The 20341-nt window shown below is 33.6% G+C and overlaps 1 protein-coding gene across 4 annotated transcripts in view; it reads left to right on the top strand.

Moving 5' to 3' along the window:
- The window catches only part of LOC111049737 (CD109 antigen), an 83040-nt gene that overhangs the window by 55268 nt on the left and 7431 nt on the right, over positions 1-20341 (top strand). For 3 of the 4 annotated variants that reach the window (XM_039423591.1, XM_039423589.1, XM_039423590.1), the window contains 14 exons: positions 50-307; positions 1241-1384; positions 1669-1803; positions 2219-2273; positions 7399-7636; positions 10060-10177; positions 10865-11051; positions 12378-12538; positions 13105-13243; positions 13568-13686; positions 14341-14480; positions 16245-16371; positions 17511-17781; positions 19699-19901. In XM_039423591.1, the coding sequence (XP_039279525.1) occupies positions 50-307; positions 1241-1384; positions 1669-1803; positions 2219-2273; positions 7399-7636; positions 10060-10177; positions 10865-11051; positions 12378-12538; positions 13105-13243; positions 13568-13686; positions 14341-14480; positions 16245-16371; positions 17511-17781; positions 19699-19901 (2295 nt within the window). Of the gene's footprint in view, positions 1-49; positions 308-1240; positions 1385-1668; positions 1804-2218; positions 2274-5873; positions 6040-7398; positions 7637-10059; positions 10178-10864; positions 11052-12377; positions 12539-13104; positions 13244-13567; positions 13687-14340; positions 14481-16244; positions 16372-17510; positions 17782-19698; positions 19902-20341 lie in introns of all 4 variants that reach the window. The other variant, XM_039423592.1, reaches the window with a different exon arrangement.

A 20341-nucleotide genomic window follows, 5' to 3' on the forward strand; every position in this document is an offset into this window, starting at 1 on the left:
AATGATCTGTGGAAGTAGATGAACAAATCTATGAATTGATAATTGCCAGGTGAACCAAGACATCGAGATCGAAGTGAACTCGACGGCCGGCCTGAAGTACATCACGTACGAGGTGTTCGGTCGCGGCGACGTGATCACGGCGGGAACCGTGTCGGTGTCGCTCAACCAGAAGACAGTCAGTCTGCGCTTCCTGGCCACCTACGCGATGGCTCCTGTCGCTCACCTCATCGTGCAGTACGTCAGGGATGACGGCGAAGTGGTCGCTGACGCGCTCGACATCGAACTCAACGGAATATTCCAGAACTTTGTGAGTAAATTCAATTTTTTAATTAATTATTGTCATTAAATGAATAATTAAATAACTCATTCCCCACTTGCAGCTGTTATTTTCAATTAATGGCATTGAAAAATTCTTATCAATGACTTATAGTTGAAACTATAGTTAAAGAGATTATTGAGTGAATCTATTGTACTCCACAACTGAGAATTGAATAATTGCCTTTATTAAGGGCGGAGTTAGGACTCTAGGGTCTTTCTGCCACACAAACCTTAAACTGAGAAGATTGATTGCAAAACTCAATTCAACTTTATTGATTACTTCAATTTACAGAACCAAGGTTTCATTTTAATCTGTGTTTCATCTTCAACTGTGTTAGTTTCAACATGGATAGTTAAAATAGAAGTATTTGGTAGTATAAGTATACTACCAGCTTGGTATATTAGCTAACCTATACACTACCTAACCTTGGTAGTTAAAGTACTCTGAATAAAGTGAAATTTACCATATTAGAAATTCTCTCTCTCTCTCTCTCATAGAGAAGTTCCATAATATCAATATCAATATGTGTTTCACATATATAGTTCCATTTTACACCTGAAACCTTCTATTGATGAAAATCTCTGAATGGAAAAGTATCACTAAAGTGATCGGTACTTGGAAGTAAAAACTGAAATAAAACTGGTACTAAACTCATCAATAATCATGAATACGGTACATACTGCATTGGGCCATTTGTATTTTTCTTGTCAACTATTCAATATTAGATATTAAATCAATGTGTAACCGGTCCCTAGTTACCTACAAAACACTGTTATTAGAGATAAACTGCCTGTTTTGGCCAATATTAGAATATCTTTAGTGTGAGAATCACATGACTTAGTTCGATTTCTATTGTGATTTTGTAGATTTTAATTTATATGAATTAATTCAATCTGTGATATAATTTTTGTCGGGCATCAGGTTGATATTGACGCAGGCGTGGAAGAAACTCAGCCAGGATCGAACATTGAACTGAAAGTGCAGTCGAAGCCCAACTCTTACATTGGAGTACTCGGCATAGACCAGAGTGTTTTGCTGCTCAAGAAAGGGAATGATATCAGCCAAGTAAGTACCTATTAAAGCTATTCATATTCACTAGTTCAACTACTACTAATAGTGATAACTCATTCATAATATAAATATTTTGTGAGTCTGTTAACGCATTCCAATACTGTTTCTGTCAACTTTTTATAGGGTTTTCCCGGGAAACGGCACAGTTCCTTAAGTTTGGACTCTTTCCTTCTCAGTAGAATTCATAACAAGATTACATTATATTTTTGTATTCGAATACTGATCTTTACAAGTGTATCGTTTTCATTTTTCTACTAACTTTTATGATCATTTTTCAGGATGATGTATTGAACGAGCTCTATTCTTACGATAATGGAGAAATGATGAAGTTCTTGCCATTCATGAAGGAAGCTAAAGAGAGAGGACCAATGTCCTGGTGGCCTGGAACGTTCACTGCTGAGGAAGCGTTTGAGGTAAAATACTTTTTTACAATTTCAAAACTTTGTCTTTTTGGTAAATTGCTACTTTCTTACATATTATTATTCATCAAGACCTATTTTAACTGAATATCATTGAGTTAAAAGACTTGAAATACTCTTATGAACCGTGATTGATATATTGTCATACAACCAGATTACTTCTCATATTCATGGTTATTTTGATAAACTAAATAATGAACGTGGCAATTTCAAGTTTTCCAATTAAATACGGATAACTTCTACTATTATATCTCACTCACCACAACACAGATAGAACATGATATAATATTTGTTCCATTTTATATACTGCAATATATTTGTTCCACCATGTTTTTTATATTTTGGCAATAATTATTCACGAATTTTCTGTAGATAATTTCCTTTACTTTAATTTTTTATTGTGTTGCAGAAATCTGGAGCTATCATCATGACAAATGCTTATGTACATGAGTATCATCCTGGTGGTAAGTAAATTGTCAATATGCTACATCTAAATTAATATTTCAGCAAAATGTCCTTGAATATTACAAGTGCTGCACATTTACAACATTATTACTACAAAGTTATTTCTGAAAAAATGACCAATTTTACGTTGATATATGTATTGTCTGTTTTATAAGAATAATAATAATAATATCGAGTGACCTGGCTGGCTCAGGTCTGGTGTCAGAGTTTTCAAGTCGCAACTGATCAATTTCAGGGCCTCTGACATGACCTAACGACTGCTTTTTTTAGGCAGTTTTATGAAATTTTTCAGGTCTGTTTTATGAAATGAAAATGACTCTGTTATTAAATGCATTTCATATTTCTCAAATATCACAATATATTAAATAAAGAAATCATTCAAATCAAAAAATATTTATTCGAATACTATCAAATTTATTGTTGCAAGTTTTGTTAGAATTTAATAAATGGATTTCCATGTTTATACGGCGTAATTTCATAATGCAAGTTAAATTTGTCTATTTTTTCATATTTCATTTGAATCATCATTATTTCTAAATTAATTTCAATCAGTCTTATAAATTGTACATAGCAATTGAAAAATTACATTATAGATCAACTATTTTCACTTATCAACCTTATAGCCTAATAATTATTGAAGAATGTAGTATAAATTACCAAACAAATATGTACATTATTCTGATCTATTCTCCATCATTAACAATATTCTACTAGGAGTTGAAATAATGGTAGATTTGAACTTATGTAGAAGATTGTAGATTTTGTTTTACTAACATTTAATAGAAACCATGATAATAGAAATCAAATGAATAATATATTTTCTGTATATTTCAAGTGCATAGAATTGTTAATACTGGTGCAGTCAAGGTTATTTTGTAGTTTTATTCAGTATTGATTTGACAAAATAAATATTAATGATTTAACGATTTGAATAACTAGTGAAAGAAGAAGCTTCGCTTAGCAACTAGCATTCTAATGCATCATACACTTTTCATCTGGTTCATTTATCTCATTGATCTCGTCTGATTCATTGAAAACGTTCAAACAAAGCTGGGTTTCGTTTTATTGTCACGTGTCATAATCATGGAAATCATTATTCAGTACCGTATCACATAAGAATATTCCCTAACCAACACTCTTCAAGCTTGTCGTAAAACTCACTTTGACTAATATTCTCCAATTTAAATCATTCATTTTTGAATCAGTCTTGTGAAAGATTATAGGCCTAATATTTCTTGTAATTATAAATCAGGTAAAAGGCTCCCTTATACTAGACGTGGGTAGGCATAGTAAGCCGAACTGCGTGATTTCAATATTTCCTTGTGATAGCCTTCCTCCTATATCATAGATCCCTTTATCAATTTGAACTCTCATAAAAGTAAATTGAAATTGAAAACATGGTCTTATATTTTGAACAATAAATACAAAATTATAGAAACAGTATAGGATAATGCTTAGTTATGGATCTTTTCTACAGTTATTTGTTTTTTATACTTGTGTTTACATTTTTAGGTTGAAAGAAACACAAAACTCACCCAAATAAATTTAATTTTGTGCCACGCCTATTTTTTTTAATACGGTAATGATTTAGCCAGCCAGGATAGCCGAGCCGACTAAGGCCTTGCACCTTTCAGTCTGCTAGCGCTACTTGGTCGTGGGTTCGAATCCCACTGTTCGTAGGCATGGAACCCTTTGTTCATCTCATAAAATCACCAACCACCAACACTTTTTCCATAGCGCAATAAAGTACGCTATGTATAAAGTTCACATGAGTCATTTACAAAGTAAACATGTATAAAGTTGAAAAGCTTCATATAGTTTTTAAACTTAATAATCGAATTAAGCAGACAATATGATAAAAATCAACCCTATTATAAACACCATAAACAAAAAAAAATCAACGAACTATCAAATTACCAGAGATATCTATAATATATATTTTGCATTATTATTATCTATTCACACGATCCCATATCACGTCTAAAACATCGTTCAAAATCAGGCACTTGGCTGATCCACATACTAATCTTATAATTTAATTATTTATTGTTCTCTAACATTATCATTCATTGTACATTCATTCAATGGTTAATTATTCAATTTAAATTATCAATCATTTCACTTATCATCATCATAAAATAATTCATATCATTCTCAATTATTAATTCATTTGTGATTGGTTAAAGACGTGGCAAATCCTTATATTATTACAATATTGCATTTTGTTCTGAATTATGCATAAAATCTCAAATATTAACAATGTTGACACAAATAATATTCTTGGCATTATAATTATTAAACTTGATGTCTTAAATAACAGTAACAGTTGATTTAAATATTAATAAATTATAGTTTATTATCTGTAAACTATTTGCACATAACACATATAACAGCGCACACGTTCTTACATAACATTCAATATGATTGACTATAACTAATAAGTAATAATATAATAAATTATCTGCCGTATTATAATCATCAAAGGAAATGTTGTTATTTCCTAGATTCTTGCGACTGAAGGGTGTCTAATAATGGTTCACGTAGAAACTAAATGCCTCTAATAAAATATTAAAATATAAATAAAAATCTCAGTACCCTTTTTTTAATTATTTTATCACAACATGTTTAAAGTTTATCACAGCTATTGAAATACCTTCAATTACTGAATATTTCGAAATGAATCTATACAGACTATGATTTCGACTGATGAAAATTATAGCCTAGTTTTAATAAAGAGTTACAGATTGGAAATGTTTGATTCGAAGTATCATCGAATATCTTGACAAAAACATCTCCAGTGTACTTTATTATGGTAAAAGTTTCAATTAGAAGTAAAAAATTCATTGCTAATAGTTTTTCATTCATCATTCAATTTATTTTATTATTTAAATAGAATTACAACTGTTCATTTCTCATCATGACAAATATTTTCAGAGTACTATAGTGATTAGTGATTATGTTTCAAATAACAGTTTATTATGTTATAACTGGTTTTATTCTCAACTCATTGATATTAACAGTTATAATAGAATGCTAACCGTTCATTTTTCATATAATCATTTATTAATATTGAATGAAAAATACTAAGAAATTGTCAAAAAAACCACAGATTTATTGATACTTAGAAAGACCGGTTTCGGTTTAAAATTTATTAATATTTTGGTTTTTACAATATTATTATTGAAATAGATAACAAACTAAAGGGCAAATATTAGAGAGATTCAAATAACATATCATTCATAACAGTTCTCTATTGTTAATCCGTTGATAGTAACACATAACAGTTCTAATAGAATGATAACATTACCATCCATTTCTTTTCAAAATAAAATATTTTTGCAGTGTACATTATAACAATATTACTTGAATTGAATAGGTTCATTGATAACAGTTTCTCATTGTTTATCAGTTACGGTTCTTAATTGGAGTTCTCTATTAGAACTTCTAATGGAATTATAGGCTTAACTGTTAATTTGTCATCTTATCAGATTAATATAGCTTTACCTGTGAAATAGTGATTCATTTCATGCATTAATAAAAGTTAAATGGAATGTTTGCGTGGATTAATATAATATATTGTTATGGGTGCTGGTGTGCAGTTTACTTCAGGTCGAACATAGCTGAGGACGATCTGTTCTCTGCTGAGAATCTGGCGCCGATCTCGTCGATTGCCCAGGCCGGAGCTCCGGGTTCGAATCCATCAGAAAGCGTGCGCATCAGATCAAAGTTCCCCGAAACTTGGATCTGGGAGTTGCTAGAAACTGGGTAATTGTAGTATTCAATTAAGTACTTGATCTATAGTCTTCAAGGGCCGGTTGCACAATTTAAGTGTAAACTCGATCAAAACAGTTGGCGGTTGAACCTCAAAATCCATCACAATAAACGGAAACTTAGCTTGATATAATGCACCAACTGTTGAAATTTTGTTTGAACTTCGACTGTGGAACCGATCCTAATCATGATTAAGATTTGTTGGACATCATCTATTTTATGTCAATCAACATCAGTGATAGTGACAGCTATTAGTGATTGTAATTTGAATTCGTGTCAGTACATAGAACCAAGTAAATGCGCTCTATTTTTGCGTTTTTTTTTAATTTGTTACTTGGAAATGACATTCCTTCATCGTCATTGAACGTCATTGACAATAAATATCCGTGACTTCTAATTTGTAGTTAGTATTCTGTGGATGATTAATTTCTTTATCAATTGATTTAATAACGGTAGCCATTGTAAGTAAAGTAGGTTTGAAATTAATGTAGGTGAATATTTCTGTATTTTTTTGTATATTCTACATGGATATACGTTTTTGGTGATATTTTACAATACTAAAATTAGAGCATGAATACTGTAAATACTGCATGTAAGGAGACATGGTTTCATTCCTACTAAACATGAGTTCTGTATAATAATCATCACTATCAAGCTTTTGCCACTTGCTTCGCTCAGTTCTACTAAATGATAACATGGTCACTAAAACTGGTTTTGGTCACCAATCTGTTCATTCTACATTTTTGGTGTTGGGAACTGACTGCATCTTATCCAATTGTATCTGAGGAATGCCATTAGAGAAAATATAAATTTTATTTGACAATATCCACTTGCAGTTGGAAACATCATATAAATGAGAATTGTTAATTGTATTAATTTCACACATAAATAAATGTTATTGAGAATACGGTAGTGTATTTTATTTGAGAATAGTGCATTTTATTTGAGATTTTTTTTTAAATGTAACTTAACTTGAATCAGAAGATCTCAGTTGAAAATAGTCGAAACTGCACCATCTTAGCCTTGTAAAATGAACAACTACAATGTTAGGAGCATATTTTGAGTAAAATGAGTTTGTAGAATCAATCATCCATTATCTTTTCAATTTTTAGTCAAACTTCTTATTAACAGTATTATAATCGACGACTTCTCAATTTTAAAGGATCATCTTATTAATTTCCTCAAATAAAAATGACTTATTCAGAATCATTGGTCATTCCTAAAATACAATTGGAAACGTTGTAGTTCAAATTTGTGGTGTACTGTACTGTAGTGTTACTGTTAGTACTTTATTACTGTGGCGTGGTGTACTGTACATTAGCGTTGAATAAAAGAGGTAATGGTGTGGCACAGCGTCATCGTCCAGAATAGGCGGCAACCGAGCGATCTTCGGGAGGCGGGAGCCCGAGCCGGGCACCCCCTGGCTGAAGGCAGACCTTGGTCCGGCGCTCACCTACCGGCCCAAACTGCGTCCGCCCCTGGCGGGACCCTATGCCTTCTCCCGCTTCCCTTCGCCCGTCTGGAGACACCCTCGCGTCCACCTCCAGCATGACATTGCCGACACTTGGCTCTTCGCTAATCTTTCCTCTGGGTATGCACTCCACACTCACTTCTTTCGCGCTTTCTGTTCTCGCTATTGTCAGATTCACTCCAAAATGTCAGCATTATTTGAATGGAAAGCATCTTTGTTATTCAATGTTATTGATGCTATAACGAAAGCGGACAGTTTGAAGTGAATCTAACGTTTTACTGATTTTAGTTGTGTGAGTATCCTTCACCGAATATTGATTGAATGCATTGATTGAATGCATTGATTGGGAACTATAGGCTACTCAAGGCATGTTCAAGCAGAGCATCACTCTACTTAATTTAAGATAAAGAAGCCTATGTTTCTCAATTAGAGATGACTCCCATTGACTTTCTTAATAAATTTCACAGAATATTGCATTCTAATTCACAAACAATATCGAAGCACCGAGCTTCGCTCGTTATTTTTATTTATTGATAAACAGAACACAAATCTCTAAAATGATCGTGTTTATATTTTACAGCTGGCTATATGTCAGCTTATGAATTTCGGGGTTGCGATATTTTGTTTTCCTCAGAATCACTCGCTCACTTTTTACTATCCACAGACGACGAAAGTCTCAACTGTTTCAGCCAAGGATGAATTATCCTTTTAATGTCGTTCAGTGAGTTTTCCCAAGGATGAGACCTAGTGCAATCGAATTTTTATATCATAAACCTACTATGTTCCAAATTTCGTGAAAATCGTTTGAGCCGTTTTCGAGATCCGTTGAACATAAATAATCAAATATAAAATAACCAGATTTAAAAATATAAACAAATATACAGAAATTGCTAGCTTAATATAATAGGATTGATATCACAACTACTACTACTACAAAGCAATGAAGTAAAGAGGTTCTTTGTGGATTGCATAAATCACAAATTACAGGATTTGCTACCTCATATAAGCAACATTTATATGGAAATATATAGTAGAATAGTTTAATATATTTTCTCTGAAAATTGAATGTCTTCTACTTCGTCCGCTGTGTGATGTAGGCTAGTATTTATTCAACGGAATATATGGAAAATTGATTGTAAGCTTTATAAAGGCTTTCATAATTTTCTGAATGCTTATGAGTTGTTGAAAATAAAGGTGTACTTGTTTATCAGTTATCAATTAATCTGATATTTAATTAATTTTGTTTTCCAATGCTGAGATGATCCTAACAAATGGATTATTAATAACATATATTTAAAAAAAAAATTCTTTTACAAATATGCATCGAAGAAATCAGTTTCAATTAAGAAAAATCTATCTGGAGCATAAAAAACAACAGATTCGAAACTATAGCTTGAATTGAAGGAAAGTGATGTCTTGAATTTATCTTATCATGATATTTATTGAGTAGCGAATGATTTATTTTAATTTTTTATCTTTTTTACTCGTTGAAACTTTCTTATGACTTTCTCGAGCAGCAGAAAATGACAGAAATGCTGTTGTGTAGCTGGCAACTCTTTGGTGGAGGTACGGTACTATATTCATAAAACTAGTGATTTTTCGGTTCAAGGATAAATTTGCTTCAGGGTTCTTTCTTAGCTTGTAAGAATTTTCCATATGACTTCTGGTGTTACAGTACTCTGCAAGGAGCTATCATTACCTTAAATAAGTTACTACATATCCAGAAAATAGTTTCAGCTCATAGTTCCGCCATATTGCCAATATAATCAAACTGCAACTCTCTACAATCTGACCGCCAAAAAATAGAGTTCATGGTGGTAATGGCAATGATGGTGAATAGTTGTGCCTCGATTTGAGTGTAATTGGGTTGAAATATGACCTGCTGGTTTATTGGTGTTTTGTTGCATGCAATGAATAGGGGATTCACAAATTTTGGACCATCATTTTTATTTTTCAATTTTGGTAACATATAATATGTTACTGTACATCAGTTCACTTATTTGCAGAAAGTGACATGCAATATTGGCAACTCTATATTGAAACTTCTTAGTGGACAACCATCTTTGAACTCTTCAAAATCAAAATTCCGTGAACACCTCTTATTTATCTATCTATGTATTTTAATGGATACATAAAGATATTTCTTTATTAATGTACATTTAACGGTTCTTCGATATTTTCTATATCTTCATCTTCTTTAATCTATTCTCCATTTCATTTCATTGGCGAACATATTACTCAGTACTCAGTAGAGGTAACTTTGTCCTTCATTATGTCATTGATATTTATTTTTTCCTCTCCACTACTACATACAATATTGGTATATTTATGTCTTTATATCCACTTAACTACAGTAAATTAAAGAAACAATACTAGTAGTTGCTATAATTTCTCAATCTAATTCAAAGCAAATTTTCATTTATTGTTGTCCAAACATATAAATACTGTCTAAGTACATATAAGGATGTCTAAGTACTCATTCCAATCTTCAAGAATCACAAAGATTCGCAATTCTTAAAAAATTGTGTGATTCTCGATTGCAGGTTTGATGGCAAAGCTCAATTGCACAAGACTGTCCCTGACACCATCACATCCTGGGTGATCTCTGCGTTCTCTGTGGACTCCATTCATGGCTTGGGACTCATTGAGACACCAAGAAAGGTAAGTGGGACATTCCTTGTACGTCACTGTTCAAGGCTACCATTATACTACCTATTATTATGGTATACCTAAGGCTACCATTTTTTCCCCATTCTTAAATTATAATACCTACCCGCCAGGGTCTGCTATCGCTCCCTGGTTGTGGACTCGAATTCCACACGGGGCATGGTCGTTTGAATATCTCATTTCATTAACCACGCACTAGCTGAAGCTTATGTTGGCATCATTCGCAAAAAATTGGCAGCTTAGCATCCAATAATTCCAATGTTTTTAGAACATCTTTATCATTTCGTTAATTCAGCAAAGCTTTCATATATGTTTTAGAACTGGCAGAATGAAAACAAGATATTTCTTCTTCTTGAATTTGACAGGATGATGAGTCAACAACGAGCATAATTTTATTTGAACGTTTTCATGTTATCTCCATTGTTTTGCCAAGTTGCATAAAGGTCGATCAAACCTTGACCAATATATTTCTTCCAAGTTTCGTTACTACTCATAGGAATTCAATTGAATTATAAAAGTTATATTCAGTATTATCCATTTATTCGTCCAGTATTATCCATCTATCCATTCATTTGTCTTCGGTGCTGTTTTTTGTTACCTTTCACTAATGCATAATCGGATTATCCTATTTAATTTCTTCTATAACTGTGAACTATTTTTGAATTTTGTGTTGGATTGCAGATGCGTGTATTCCGGCCATTCTTCGTCTCGCTAGACCTGCCCTACTCAGTGATTCGTGGTGAAATCGTCTCGATCCCAGTTGTGGTGTTCAACTACATGGACAAGGATGTGACGGCTGACGTCACCATCGAAAACTCTGGCCAGTTCGAGTTCGCTGATTACTCCAATGATGTCAATGATCAACCAAGTACGTACTTTGTATAAGAGACTGATCCCCTGCAGCGCAGAGCGCCACTTGCTTTGCAAAATAAATTCTAAAACAACGTAAATTCTTTATATCTTATAGTTTGAGATTTGCATTTCATCTAGTAGTTCAGACACAGTGTTAAATTAGTTCTACAATATACTGACTGATACGTAGACAACACAAACCTGTATTTTTCTTCAATTTCCAATTCGTGACCCAATAAAAATATAATCATTTGAACAATTATAAACTTTACATATGAAAAGTGGTACTGTATTGTATTAGGGAGTGGGGTTTCCAGAAAAAAATCAGGGTGGATCATAACATAGGCGTAGAAAGCACCTAAACTTTGTTACCGGGTTAACGGGAGAGTGTGGAGCTATGGAATACCCCCCCCCACCATAGGGATCATAACATAGGCGTAGAAAGCACCTAAACTTTGTTACCGGGTTAACGGGAGAGTGTGGAGCTATGGAATACCCCCCCCCACCATAGGGATCATAACATAGGCGTAGAAAGCACCTAAACTTTGTTACCGGGTTAACGGGAGAGTGTGGAGCTATGGAATACCCCCCCCCACCATAGGGATCATAACATAGGCGTAGAAAGCACCTAAACTTTGTTACCGGGTTAACGGGAGAGTGTGGAGGTATGGAATACCCCCCTCCACCATAGGAGGGTCCGGGGGCTTTCCCCGTATAATTTTGAAAATATGCCTACAATTCGGTGCGATTTTACGCAATTTCCAATTAAAAACTAACATTCCATTCAATTTTTTTTATTCAGTAAACACTTATTATTTCGATTTTCCTTTGAAAATTTCATCAATTACACCCTCATATCTCACCTCTGGATACACCACTGGTATTTGGGATATACTGATTAAATAACATGTAACATCACAATGATTTAGATAAAGTATTTCCTATGGAATTCAAACTTTATTACCTGCTGTTATAAATATATGAATGATTATCATATCTAATAAAGGAAAAGGGTAATATCATGTATTGTAATACTAATGGTAATACTTATATATTGAAAGTTTAAGTTCAATCCCTTTCCAGGTATAGAATTACAATAGTTTACAATGATTAAACTGAACTCACAAGTCACAACTCAATCAAATAAAAATTAACTGTACGACTAAATTGTTTGTATGAATCGCGAAATCGAGAACTTTGATAAATTTCAATAGGGATTTTTTATTTCTACAGTTTATTATAGCATTAACATAACTTGTATCAACGATTTCATATTTGTTTCTCTTTTGCAACTAGCTGTTTGACATTTTCGATTAAATTATTCCTCTTCTTCAACTTACAGAGGTCGAATTCTACAGAAATCATAAGTTGACAGTGAGAGCGAACTCTGGAGCAACCACATCGTTCATGATCACTCCCAAAGAGTTGGGCTACATCGACATCAAAATAACAGCCAAATCAGCACTGGCAGGGGATGGTGTTCAAAGGAAACTCCTCGTCAAGGTTTGTTGGAAACTTCAACAGAATGATGTTTTTATTTCAACTGCATTACGGTACTTGAATATTCAATATGTTTTTAACGAATATTCATAGAATTAACGAAACTAGTAGCCTACATTATGATACAACTTACTATAAATTAATAATCAGCTTACTGACTACAGCTAAAGCACATGTTATTTTTTAGACCAATATGAAGTATATTGTCTCACAACAATATATATTGTCTCACAACCGTATTCAATAGGTTTTCAACGAATATTCATAGAATTAACGAAACTAGTAGCCTACATTATGATACAGCTTACTATTAATTAATAATCAGCTTACTGACTACAGCTAAAGCACATGTTATTTTTTAGACCAATATGAAGTATATTGTCTCACAACAAAACCTACTGGAGTGCTGTGATGTGTTACATTTTCCCTTCACTTTTTTTGGGGGGGGGGTATATAAAGTTTGATTTGATTTGACGTGTAGGGATGAAAATTTTTAGTAAGAGAAAGAAGTGACAATCTGATTGCTTGTAATTTATTTCTGGTTTATGATGTTTTCGTTCAATTTCTAGGCTGAGGGTGAGACCCAGTATTTGAACAAGGCTATCTTCATTGATCTGAGACGCAACAGCACTTTCAACACCAAGGTCGATTTGAATATTCCCGCCAACGTTGTTCCTGGATCTGAGCACATCGAAGTGTCTGCAGTTGGTGAGTTAGGCCTATTCTATCGCTTTATACAGTTTCACCATTGTTCATGTTGTTTATTTGTTTGTGAAATTTCCTGCATTTTCAATTTATCACGTTATTTCTACATCAAAAGTAGTTGAAAGTCAAACAGAACCTTTATTTTCTCAAAAATACATTTATCGACATTATTTAAATATCCATCTAATCCACTGCTTGAAGGCCTTACACAGTCATTACACAAAAATGTGGTTCTAAGATCTTCACTTTGAGAAGACGGATGTTCATAAGCTCTCTGGTGTACTATTTAGGCTCTTTCATTTTTCTTATTACATTTGTTTATTTCAGGTGACATATTAGGACCCAGTATTCAAAACTTGGCCAGCCTGATTAAAATGCCCTACGGATGTGGAGAACAGAACATGTTGAACTTCGTTCCAAACATTGTTATACTAGAATATTTGCAGGTAAGCCATAATAAATTTATTATTCTATTATTATATGCCTGCGGTTAACAATCACTATTTGAAAATATTTTCCAGTTCCAACCTCCCTCATCTAATGAATAATAATCATTGTGACTAATAAATTGGATAGAGTGAATAGAGTGCTTTTCAATAAATAATGCAATAAAATTTCCAAGTTCATTGAAAAAGTTGGGTTTTGAATCAATTATAAATTAAGTATGGACCCGGTTTAAGTAGATCGGTCATGTGGTCCTTTGACGGCCGAAAATATATCAGGTGAGGTGAAACTCCTGTAAGAAACTCCCCAACAGTGAATACCTTAAGAATATTATTATTGTAATATGTGGTAATGTGATTGATACTACGGAAACCAATGTGCGCTATGAAAAGCTTTTTCGAATTCTCTTAAATATCATAGAGTTCAGCACAAATCAATTGATCAAAAGGTTGTTCGTTTTTGGGAATAAACTTCAAGAATGATTTCTCGTCATAATAATACAATTTTCTCATTTTATTGTTGGTTGATATAGGAATGAATCAATACATAGGCCTACTTGAAATTCACAAATCGAATTCAAAAGTTAGAAGTTCAAGGCATGTCTTGAATAAGAAAGAATTTTTTCAGTAAGTTGAAGGAATATTTTGTTTGTATAGAACACTCACCAGTTGAGACCAGCGATTGAGAGCAAAGCGAAGCGCTACACAGAGACTGGCTACCAGCAGGAGTTGACCTACAGGCATGAGGACGGCTCTTTCAGTGCTTTCGGATCGGCCGACAAGAGTGGCAGCACTTGGTCAGTTTACACTCATTTGTCTAAATACTGTAATTCATAAATTTGCCTGTGCGTCCCTCTTGACATTTCTATCATAATGGGTCTTCAGCATTTTAACATAATCCATCATTAAGAAACAAAAATTGAATTAAATAACAAGTATATGAGATAACTTTCTGTTTGGTAGAGGAGGTGACATTGTGGTACAGTAGTTATGAGTATCAAGTAAAAATACTTTCACAATTACTTTCTTATCGAAATAACGACAACCTATATCGGCTGTTACACTTTTATCAATTTTTAGTAAACTCTTTTACCAATAGGAGCTTACTAGAGAATGATAATACAGTTACAACTAAAATTATATAAATTTCGTAACAGGCAATGATATATCCTTATATTATAGTTTATCCATTTAAAATAGACGTTTAAATTCAATCATAGCTGTACAGTAATATGATAGTTAATTAGACGTTAGTCTCATATTGATAGTTAATTATTTGCTTGCTTTGCGTAATATATTTACTCTATTTCATTCAATAATCAAGATATAACTTGAATATTGAGTATTTTATACTATGCCTATATTCAAAATATAATTTGAATACAGAATGAAATAGAGTGAATAGATTGAGAAGATCTAGCTGGCATAGTGGCATATCAGGCTGGCATAGTGGCATATCAGGCTGGCATAGTGGCATATCAGGCTGGCATAGTGGCATATCAGGCTGGCATAGTGGCATATCAGGCTGGCATAGTGGCATATCAGGCTGGCATAGTGGTCTGGAACATAACAAATTCACATTTTTATCACTGAACTGGTCACGGGTTAATTTCTCAATTCGTCTGTCGTGAATTGTATCATAATCCCCTTTTAAGACCTATGCACCAGGCACAAGTCTTGAAGCACATAAACGAGTAAAATAGTATAGTATAAGTATCAGTAAAAAACAACGTATTATATTATTTTCACTGTGGATGTTCTGTACAAAGCTCAGGCTAGAGCTACCAGTGGACTGTAATTTACTATTCAAATAATCAAATACAAACAAGGGGCAAAATTTAATCTTCAATTTGAGCCAGGTTATTTGTACAGTTAAACTCTGCATTAATGAACAATAAAAAAGAGCAAAAACTCACCTGATTTAATCCAATTTTGTCTACTTGCCCTTTTAAGCCTTTATTAGGTGTTTTGGTCAGGTTCAGGGTGGGATGAAAATCTGGGAATAAGACAGGTCTGGCTTCCGGGCTGTCTTTTCGTTGATTCTGTGTTCAACTTGCAGGCTATGTACTGGGTTTTGAACAAGGCTCAAACTGGATTCTTTATAAATTCAAATCCGATTCAAATTAATTCAATTTAACACTATTTACGCTGTTATACTCATAATTCACACACACTACACTCAAACAATTATCTACAAGAAATTTCCTATCGAAATTACATGACAAAATACAAACTCGGTCTTCACAACAAGACAACGGGCTGACAAGACAAGACAAACTGAGCTACTGACGAAACAAAAACTGAAAGCTAGGATGACCAGGCAAAACAGCTGGACGATCTGCGCTGGCGCAAACAAGCCTGCTATTGGCAGAACTGTAGTCTGGGATTTTGGCGCTACGATTCGAATGCTCTGGCCAAACCAGTGGAACAATTAAACTGTGGACAGAAACATGGGCAGAATATACTCGTAATATTCATGAAATATAATACCTATTCTAATTAAAAAGCATATCTGAAAACAATGTTGAGTTTGTTAATAGGTTGTTGATGTTTTGTTGTAGGCTGACAGCATTTGTTGTGAAGTCATTCCGGCAGGCAAGTCCGTTTGTGGCGGTCGAAGAGAAGATCATCATGGAGGCTCTGCAGTGGCTGGCCAACACACAGAGCGCCAATGGCAGTTTCCCCGAGGTATATTGCTTCTTTCCCCTTACATAAAGTCTTGAGAGTCTAACAAAATTGATCTACAATATAGAAAGACGTTTGCTAACATATAGCATAAACATCCTCCGAAGTATATTAACATTTTTCAAGTAGTCACTCATCATTTTTGTTATAAATTTTAAAATTCTAAAAACGTTTCAAGGCCCTGCCAGCCCATTTTCAGTTCAGTTATTTATTTTTTGAGGGTGATGCCCACATGACCTTTAGGCTTGTGCGTGGGTAATGAGGCGGATGATAAATAATAAACTAATTTCATCTCATTGGAGCCGTTTTCGAGTGATTTACACCAAAAATTGCTCTAATGAGTTGAAACTAGTTGTAATTTAATATATTATAAAAAAAGGCTATTTGATAACTTCTGTTTCGAAGTTTATTATTGAATATCAGCATAAATTTGAATTGTTGATTAATATTTTTATAAGTTTATCAACTTGGAGAGGGATTTTAGAAGTATTTCAGTTCAGAGGTCTGAGTAGAAGAAACTATTACGAAACCTTATGATCAACAATACAAGCCCCTAATGACTTTCAAAAATGCAATGTAAAATTCCTTTTAAAGTGGATGTGGGGTGGCAGGGAAGAACTTGCTAATTTTCAAGTTAAAATTTAGTACTAAATAATTATTAATAATATTGCATTATATATCACTAAGTGGTCATTTACACTTACATAAAGAATAAATGTAAAGCAAATCATGAAACATTCTGTTTTAAGTTTTTAAAATAGAAGATTTAAAAAAAAATCTGGTTAACGTCTCGAATCGTGTGAAACTTTATTGAACTATCCGTAATATTGTTGTTGAACAGGAAACCGTTATAGAATGTTCTATAAATTTCAATAGAAACATGATCATGAGCCTATTGTGGTATTTCGTGCTGCATTGTGCAAGAGCCTATTGTGGTATTTCGTGCTGCATTGTGCAAGAGCCTATTGTGGTATTTCGTGCTGTATTGTGCTATTTCGAGAGTTTTAATATATAGTAAATAATTATAGCTAGAGCACCGGGAGAAGGCCCCTGGCTACTATCTGAACATTTTGTGCTCCATAATTTCCTATAGGTAGGCTGGACGATAAAGTCACTTTATTCATGTTGGGCGTGTTTTGTAGGTGGGCCAGGTGTCGCACGCAGACATGCAGGGCGGTTCGGCTCACGGGCTGGCACTGACCGCCTACACGCTACTCGCGTTCCTGGAGAACCAGCGCGCCACCCCCGCCTACCGCAACACCGTCAACAAGGCCACTGACTACATTGTACGCAACTTGCCTGGCCTCGACGACCCTTATGCCCTGGCCATCTGTGCCTACGCCCTGCACCTCGCCCAGCACCCCGACAAGGAGGTCGCCTTCAACCTGCTCGAAGCCAAGGCCCAGCATAAAGGTCACTATTTGATTTATTCAACAACTATACAATACAGGGTCTTTCTGAATGATGGACCCATTTTCAAAAATTGGTATTTATTAAAGTAAAAATGCAAAATGGACAACCTTTATACCAATGGAAAGAGAAAGTTTCACAGTTTTTTTTAATGCCTTACAAGTGTTCAATATGGTCTCCGGCTGCTGCACGATCTGCGGAACCGTATCACTGCTGCCGTGCACTCAATAACACCAGATACGCTTGCTCGCGTGTGGGACGAGTTTGGCTTCTGCGTAGATGTTTGCCGTGTAGCAGCCGGAGACCATATTGAAACTTTGAAACTTTCTCTTTTCATTGGTATAGAGGTTGTCCATTTTGCATTTTTACTTTAATAAACACCAATTTTTGAGAATGGGTCCATCATTTAGAAAGACTCTGTATAATAATACAACAGAAAGCTTATACTTTATAAAACTTAACTAACTTAGTGCTGTTTTAACAGTATCAGTTAAAACTAAATTTAATTTTAAAATGAATTTAATCCATATCAAGTCTCGTTCGTTATTTATTTATGTACCTACATTTCATAATAATCAAATAAAATACTTGATCGTTATAATATGGTTCATATTAAGTTCAAGCAGAGACAAGAAATATATAGTCGCTTATCCTTCATCTGTGGTTCAAGCCACGAGCTGATTAAATTCAGTTTAAACTTGGACTATGTAAACGGCCCTAACTCAACTAATCAAGCTGTATAGTTATAAGAATATTCAGAGCACATAAAAGAAAACACTTTAAAGTTTTATAATATAATTTTAAACAGGATACACACGACATAGATAGATTAAAACACTATATTATGCATTATAATCGGAAATTTTCGAGGAACTGAGTCCCCTTTCTCGACCGAGCAGAGAGTGGTACAGTTCGAAATCCAACGGTTACGACCGTGCTCTGTGGTCGTAATAATGTAAGTTTTTAAGTGTTTTTAATCTATCTATGTCATGTGTATCCTGTTCCATTTTATGTTATATGAATATTGGTATATAAACCAGCATAGTATATTTAGATCTATAAAATATAGATAAATCTAATCTAATGCTCGTTTAGCTTTGGGTCACCATAACAATTTTGAAGCACTCTTTTTTAGAGAAGTGGAGATACGCTTATTATTTAATCAAATAATAGACATGAGAGCACAAAAACTATATATCCCGTGATTGCCTTCTCATCATATACAATAATATAATTATACAATGCAGTAAAAATATACAATAAGTAATGCATAAGTATAAAAAATATACAATGCAAGATACATTTCACTGTAGTCAGGCCCACTTTATAGTGGCAGTATTTGATCAACATTGGTGTTGCTATCATTCATCGAATCAGAAAGTTTATAACCCTTTTCTAGCTCCGAAACGTTCCCAACTTGTTCTTTTTACAATGTAGAAATATAATCAATTGACAAAATATTCCATTTTTATTGTGAACATTAATTATTATTAAATCATTGGAAAATATTTTCCCTCGACGGATAAAATATAATTAATAATTATTAACAAGAATGAACCGTTAATATTACATTAAATATACCGGAATTAGCTATCTACTATAGAAGGCAGTGATAACGCAGAGAATCGGCAACGCTGTAGTACTACTTTTCCTCTGACATTATAACGTGGACCTCACTATATTACAAATGCTACAATAAATTCCTAGCAAAAATGATAAGCTTGAGTACAAGAGAAAAATAAATATACGTAAATGAATAGAAACTATTTTAGAAAATATAGAAATGAAAATCAAGTAATGTATAGCTTTAATGAGTAGAAAAACAAACTACCAACACACAAGTTGTGTCCAATGTGTTTAATACTTTTAACTAGGTATTCTAAAGAATAAAGTAATATGTTAATGGGAGTGTTTTTATAGATGAGATGACATGGTGGAGGAAGGAAATTAAGGAGGCCGATAAGAAGAATCCATGGATTCAAGTTCCAAACTCAGTGGATGTCGAGATGACAGCTTACGGTCTCCTCACCTACGTCCAGCGTGGATTGACAGAGGAGGCTTTCCCCATTGTCAAATGGCTGATATCGCAACAAAACGATCAGGGAGGCTTCGCTTCTACACAGGTGAAAAATAAATTATAAATTATTGTGGTTATCATTTGCTCGAACCTAGACATGATAATTTCAATTCGTAATTTCCATATTTTTAATCTGTAGCTCTCTTATAGATGAATCTTGTAATGTAATAAAATTTTTCAACTTTTATGAGTCTAAAGTGTGTTAATTATATTGCTTGTTTTTTCATATTTTGATTAGATTCTTTTATTGTTGATTAATTGTTTGTTAATAAACGTCTAACAATAAAGTTGATGATTAAATTGAAATTGTCATAACTGTACACTCAGTAGCTGATTCTACTAAATTAGCATAAAATAGGCTATATTTTCATTTTATTATACGGTGCAACTGATTCATGTGTTGAGGAAAATCAACAGCCTTAAACTGTGAATCTGTTTAATCAATCAAAGTTACATTTCTAGTATTTATACCGTAATCAACTAATT

This window comes from Nilaparvata lugens, chromosome 3 (assembly GCF_014356525.2).
Source record: "Nilaparvata lugens isolate BPH chromosome 3, ASM1435652v1, whole genome shotgun sequence".
Taxonomy (NCBI): domain Eukaryota; kingdom Metazoa; phylum Arthropoda; class Insecta; order Hemiptera; family Delphacidae; genus Nilaparvata; species Nilaparvata lugens.